This window comes from Colletotrichum spaethianum (assembly GCF_022836535.1).
Source record: "Colletotrichum spaethianum MAFF 239500 DNA, contig25, whole genome shotgun sequence".
NCBI lineage: Eukaryota > Fungi > Ascomycota > Sordariomycetes > Glomerellales > Glomerellaceae > Colletotrichum > Colletotrichum spaethianum.
The window spans coordinates 262,401-269,356 of record NW_026054795.1 but is presented as its reverse complement, the minus strand read 5'-3'; the positions used below and the strand labels follow the sequence as shown (position 1 = coordinate 269,356).

At 50.7% G+C, this 6,956-nt stretch overlaps 2 protein-coding genes across 2 annotated transcripts; one reads left to right on the top strand and one right to left on the bottom strand.

Moving 5' to 3' along the window:
- ColSpa_08933 (uncharacterized protein) lies at positions 1-1,516 on the bottom strand (the record flags this gene model as incomplete). Its single annotated transcript, XM_049275145.1, has 2 exons — positions 1-420; positions 503-1,516. The coding sequence occupies 2 exons, from the start codon at positions 1,514-1,516 to the stop codon at positions 1-3; spliced, it is 1,434 nt and encodes a 477-aa protein (XP_049131102.1).
- A 4,610-nt stretch (positions 1,517-6,126) lies between these two features.
- On the top strand, positions 6,127-6,738 carry ColSpa_08932 (uncharacterized protein; the record flags this gene model as incomplete). Its single annotated transcript, XM_049275144.1, has 1 exon — positions 6,127-6,738. The coding sequence occupies one exon, from the start codon at positions 6,127-6,129 to the stop codon at positions 6,736-6,738; it is 612 nt and encodes a 203-aa protein (XP_049131101.1).
- Positions 6,739-6,956: the final 218 nt, after the last annotated feature.

Genomic DNA, 6,956 nt, shown 5'->3' with positions numbered 1-6,956 from the left:
CTACATGCCCCGGTCCTCGCCCTCAATCAGCTTGACCGTGACCCCGTTCCTGCCCTCGCGGGCAATCTCGTACTTGCCGCCCAGCACCAGATCCTTGGCCACCAGCTCGCGCGTGCGGCCGAGCGACTCAATGTCGCTGATGCGCTGGATCGTGTTCTCCAGGTGCTCCCTGAAGCCCTTCTCGGCGCAAATCTCCTGGAAGGCGCGGTGCATGGGCACCGACGAGGCGCGCACCTCGGCGTTGGCGGCAATGGTGAAGAGGTTGAGCCGGTCCATGTTGCGGACGAAGTCGGCGCGCGTCATGATCTGCTGCGCCTTGTGCATCGGGAATGACGGCAACACGTGGCCCTTTTCATCGTCCCAGAGCTCCATGTCCTCCTCGCTGTCGACCAGCGCCTGCGCGAGGACCATGGCGGCGGCCTGGTGATTGTTAGCATTGCGGCCCACGATTTTGATCCTGGCTCGCAAGGCGTCCGAGGAGGATGCTCTAGAGGATACTTACCGCCCACTTTTGCTGGTCCATGACGTCGTCGTCCATCTCAGCCCCGAGGATCCAGCACTGGTTGAGGAACCACGTCTTCTCAACCTGGCAGATGGACTTGCACGTCGCAATCATGTCGTGGCTCTTTGCAACACGGTTCAGGAACGACAGCCTGCCGCCGACGAGGTCGTACACCTCCTCCAGCTTGGTCTGGCTCAGCTGCTCGTTGAAGTACTTGACGCGGTACTTGGCGAGCGCAGCGATGGCTTGCCGCTTGGGCAGGTCGCGCACCGACATGATCTCCATCCTCGTGGCCAGCTGTTTGAATCGCTCGTACACCCAGTAGTCGTCCGTGTTGAAGACCATGGTCACGAGGTTCGAGGCCGCCCACTGCTCGGCACGTTGCTGCAGCAACTCGATGAGGTCCTTGCCGTCGTCGTCGTCGCGAATCAGGTGCATCTGGTTGATGATGACGACCAACGGCTTCTTGCGCGTGGCGCGGTTGATGATGGCGACCTTTTCGAGCTTGTTGAGGGCACGTTCAATGTCCAGCAGGGCCGTCGTGTCACGCGGTCCGCGCTCGCTAAAGTAGCCGCCAATGTAGTCCTCGTGGAACTCAAAGTCGAGGGCCTTGCCGAGGCGGATGCGCACAATCTCGAGGTCCGCGTGGGCCTCGAACATGGCGACGCCGTCGCCGTCAATCTTGCGCATGGCCTCGATCAGCATGCTGCTCTTGCCCGTGCCCTTCTCGCCCAGGATCAAAAAGTAGTGGCCGACCTCGGAGCCGTCAACAATCTTGTCGATGCGCGACTGCTCCGGCCGCTGCACCCAGCGGTCGTCAGCCTCGGCCGGGTTCTGCGGCACCTCCTTGCCGATGGCGGCGAGCTCGAGCACGGGGTCGCCGGGGGTGAAGGCGCGGGTCATTTTCTGCAAAACGATGCGCTTGTACGTCTTGTGGTAGGCGTAGCCCGCTATGGCGAAGCCGAAGGCAAGGACGAGTATCGAGGCGAAGGAGGTCGCCGCGGACTCGAGCATCTTCTTGGGGAGGCTGTCACCGCCATCTTGGGGTTTGGGGGCGGGATCCGGTTTGGACGTTGATTGTGTTTGGTCTGTGTGAGGTTAGTAATGTTTGTGTTGGCGAGGCCGACTGACGCAGTGTCAGTGACAGATGTGAGGGACAATTTGTCTTCCACTTGGAAGGCCCCGAGTCACTGGAGACTAGCCTGGTGAAGACATGTCTCATGAGAGCATGAGAGGCTGAGCGCGTCCGTCATCATTCGTGCATCCTGATTGAGCCTCGGTCCGGCCAGGTTCATCCAGAGACTCGCGATGACCTCACTTTGCAACTCGATGGACGGCAGGCAGGGTCAGAGTGTGATTTATGCGCCGCTTTCATGGTATGCTCAGTGTTACCGCAGATCATCATGAAGGAGTTTTGTCAGGACTCGGTGGCAGCACTCTTTGTGAATGAGACGTTGCAGCGGCAATCACAGCCTGATCCGTCCATCTCGAAGACAGAGCTGGGCGCGGTCTGACAAGCTGCATCTTGGCCTGCAGTTCCGGGTCGTCGGCACCAGACATCCCTGTCGACAGCACCTGCAAAGAGCGAGAATCTCACGCCCAGCCTCGTGCTGCCGCACTCGTCTGGTCTTGCTCACGCCGCCACCATGCAGCCGGACGGGGGCGCGGCCAACCGAGGGAATCAGTTACCCAATCAATCGGGCGAGGGGAGAGAAGGCAATCGAGAAAGAAGACACGAGCACCGACATACCGGATCGCCTAGACGGATGTGTGGAGAAGAAGACGGCGTGTGGCCTGACCACCGACGATGGCCGTGTTGGCGGTACCGATGCCGTGTTTGCCGTTGCTGACAGCAGCGCCCAAGGGCCGCGGCGGCCACGCGTCCCGATCCACCGGGTCGGCGTCGGAGAGGGTCGCAGAAGCGTGAACCGACCACCCTTGCTCACCAGTGCCATGGTTGATGTGCAACGAGCATCTGCAGGGCCTACTGCGGGCTCGTGTCGATGGGATGGATGATGGGAGATGTCGCGCTCGAAGCGAGGACTCGGAAACGAGGGTGGGAAAGGTTGTCGGCTTTGAATGGGGTTTGGCGGGGAGGAGTTGCAGAGAGACGATCTGGCCTGGAAGATTGCGGCGGAGTGTGCGAAATTTTTGATTGTTTACGGATCAAACCAGAACTGGAACATAAACGTCAATGTCCGAGTTCAAGCCACAAAAGGGCGAAACGGGGGAGGCCACCGACGCAGCACCAACGCAGACAAAGAAGGAGATGCCCGAGCAGCTTCCCTCTCTTTTCCTTGCGTGTCCTTGGCGCGTTATTTTTCCTTGGCAGTGCCCCTGTCTGGCTGAACTCACCCAACGACCGGCTTGTGGCGCACGCGTTGCATTGAACCCTCCGGTCGGGAGATGAGCACGGGGCATGTGGCTGATGTCGCAGTCCATTGGCCAATGGCTCATGTCAATCCCCACATGCCAAGTTCCAGCTTCAGGTTGCTGCCTGGTCGATGTAGCGCGATCACGCCGATGACGACGCAAGGTAAGCCCGCGATAGCTTCAGAATCACAGCTCAGCTCTACACTGTCCAACCAGATTATCGTGCTGCCTGTTTAGGGAGTATCCAATGCTCCTCTGCCTCTTTGCAAACCCACCAGCCCGGATAACCAGTAAAGAAATAGATCAGTCTCGAGCCAGCGGCGGGATGAAATCGAAACAAAACGCAAAAATACAGACAGCACCAGGTATTCGCTGGTCGTCACTGACCCAATTACTAATCCGGTACTAGGCTTCTACTTAAAGTTAAGCAGAGGTAAAAGAAAAGACTTAGTTATAGTCAAGGCCTAGCATAGGCATTGCAACTATGTAAAGATATTTATGCTAAGTAGCTTTATGTTACGACCCAACCAGTCAGGGTGTTGGCCGGCGTAACTATATAGTGCAGAACAAGGGATAATGATGCAGGCGCATCATTACCGAAGCTTTTGCTTTGTGGTGCAGTTGGTTGCCCTGACCTGCTCGTAACACTTTAGTCAAAATAGATCTTGTAGTCATCTTAAATCTTGATTACTAGTCCCTTTGCCTCTCTTACAGGTTTTAAACGTAAGTCACTAATAGATTTATCGTTACTAATTCTATAGAGTTTACTAATTCTTGTCCTGGAGCCACTTTACAAAGAGGGCCATGCCGCAAAGTTTTCACGACCTTGCTGGTAGATTCAGTGAACTGAGGCCATCACTGGGACGTTAGTCACGCCGTCATTAGCCGTGACTCAAGCCGCAAGTTTTTCACGACCTTGATGGTAGTCTGAATGAAGCCACCACTGTCAGGGTTGTGGCTAATGCTTCTGCTCGTACGTCCGCTCAACTACGACGCCATCTTTAGACGGCCCACATGTGCAGGCCACGGTTGAAGTGAAGTCAGTACCAGCAGTCGTTCCACGCTATGGGGTATTTCGTACCGTATTGATACATCGGGATCTAGCACAGGCCAGAGATGCTACTGTATTGGGTTATACGTACTGTGACATATTTCTGTACAGGGTAAATTGTACTAGACTGCTTATGGGGAGCTAGAACAACAACTTACACTAAATAGAGAGGGCCATGAACTATAGATTGCATTGCATCGCAGACGCTTAGGGGGAGATTGGTGTCCTGAACTATAGCTTCGCGTCTAGCGATAAGGATCACGCTTTAGAGAGGGCATTAAGCCTGAGACTACGCTAGGCTGGGACACAATGGTGATGATCAGAAGATTATTAATAAATAGGGAGTAGGAATCGCGTTGCGTTGCTATCTATAATCAGATTAGCTAAGTCTTTCTTTTGCTGCCTTCAAAATACGGTAGTTGTTAAGAATACCAAGTAGCTATAATCAACAGTTAGATCTATACATATTGTCGTCTGTTTTTTTAGATTGAATGTGCGCTCTACAAATTCTAGCCAAGACGTAATTAAAAGGGGATCAATGTTAGTATTGATATCACAATACGATGTTATCTTATGCAAGGTGCAGAACAGCAAATGATAGCCTAGCTTGAACATTTATTTTTAAAGTGCAGAAGCGTCCACGCTAAAGACTAAGCCACTATGACATTACTGATTGTAACTTCATACAAATACACCGTTACCACTCTATATCCGATTCTTAGACAAATGTTTTAGGAGGTCAATATGGAAAGCTACGAACAGTTCAGGTCAGGCGTTTAGAGAATGCATTCTTCAAAACAAGGCTAGCTCATATACTAGTAATCAGTCAGACGAGAGACGCATCTTGTCCTCAAATCTTATTTATTCCAAAGAGCCTTTAAGTATCAGGGGTCTTTTAGTAAGATGATTTTCGTCAAAGAGGAGAAACATATATTGCGATAGAAAAATAAAGGTTCCTAACCACACAAATCTTCTATGGCTTCCTCTATTGCTTATATAGACGATGCTGAGCCAACCCCGGCTAATGCTTTCTAAAGCGAACCCTAAAAAGAGTCAACATGAGTCCCACAATCTTTGAATGAAAACCTTAGTCGTTCGGTCTCAGAGGTAATTTGATAATAAAAGTTCACTTACAGCGTTTACTGTCTCAGTTCACTATAGGAACGTAGAGACAGTTTCCGATGAGGTCGGGGTTTACGTTGGGAGGACAACTCTCGCATCCACCAATAACGTTGTCGCCATCTACAGCCGGTGGCAAGTAACCTCCACATTTGGCAAAAAATGTACAAGCTGACTTATAAAAGTCGTTCCAGTAGTTAGAATCCCCTGGCTGCCAGATATCTTTGTCGCATGTGAGGGTATAATCCCGGCCAGCAACAAGAGGGATGAACAGGAGTAAGGCTTGGGCCTTCATTGTTGCGTAGAACGGAGTGGTTGGTTAAAGCAAGAAGCTCTTGACAGATTGGAAAAATTGAAAGGAGATCAGAAGATTTAGATAAGGGTGCAAAAAGATATCGTCTACAAAAAAACCAGCTTTGAAATTGATCTTATATACTTCGAAAGGCTTACAACATGCTCTGCTACTTCAATCCACGCGATGTTAATAAACTTTCCTAGTTTGATTATGATTGGTGTTTGTTAGCGGCTGAGTCATGAACCATATCTCTGCTTGAACATTTACTTAAACTTTGTTGTTAGTTAGTGGACTTTATGAAATTAAATATTCGTGAGTTACTGAGACTGAATATTAGTTCAAGAGAAAATAAACGCATCGAAATTGTAGAAAATGCTTCTGCTTGAACACTTGGGTTCCTAGGCGGTCAGACTCTTTCCTATCTTTCTCCTGATCAAATGATACTTGAAGAGGACTGGTTCAGTCTGAAGTGTGAGCTCTATTATATGAAACAGATAGTCCAGCTAATACGATGTATCCAGACATAAGAAGTTTAGGGACAAATCACGGTAAACTCGGAACATAAGGTTTGAAAGAAATTGGGTATTAGTGTTAAGCAATAAGAGTAGAAAGCTTGAATCGCATAGTCGACATATGCGTTGTAGTCTAAGATAGTAGTATCACACGTACGTATAAATACTAACGGTTCGGTATGCCACGCCAGTCCTTCTGTTTCATCACTATGACTTTTTTGACCTATTATCATTCTATTACAAGTAATATCCTCTCTATTGTTAAATTATAGCAATGGTCTCCTTCCGAGAAATCCTCCTTACTGCGACGGCCGCCGTTGTTGCCACAGCGTCTGCTGTTGCCTCAGTCGACCCAGCCATCGACCTGGCAGCTACCCACCTTGGGGTTACTGTAGATCACGTCCAGCATCTCCTAGCCTCAGAGAATTACTCTGACATTGACCCGACCCATTGGTCAGCAACATTTCAACAACCTGTTGATGTAATTGCGGCTTGGCCCCAAGACTTCAAGGAACATGCTCTTTCTACGATCGCTAGAATGCTGCACCAAGGCATGGAGATCGCCAAGCGCGACAACGAGGCGGCTGACTATCACTACACCAACGAGCGATCAATTCTCGACACCGAGGCAATGCTCAGAGAGAAGACGGACGACTCAGGTTGCAACCACTTCTTTTCCCGTTGTACCGCCTGTATTGGGGTTGCCACTGTTGCGTACATAGGCGCCGTTGCTGGCTGTACTTCAGCTGGCATTACAGCCGAGGCTGCAGCTGCACCAGCAACTGCCGGAGCAGCTACTGCAGTTATTTGGCTTGGGTACATCAAGTGCGTCTCCGCGGCTCTAGCTGTTTATGGTACAGCGGCTATTGGATGTCACCACCTTTAGCAGCCGCTGGCTAGTAAACAACAACCAATCGAGCAGCATGCCTTCTGGTTGTATTTATTTTAGCAGAATTATTGTTGGAATGAAACAGGGTCATTGTACGGGCATGCATTCTCTTGTGTATTTTCCTCGGCTACGTAAGCTAGTTTGATACACAGGTAGTTTGCTCTGATTAGATAAAGGACGTAAGAAACGCTTTGGATAAGCAGCCGCCATAGCTT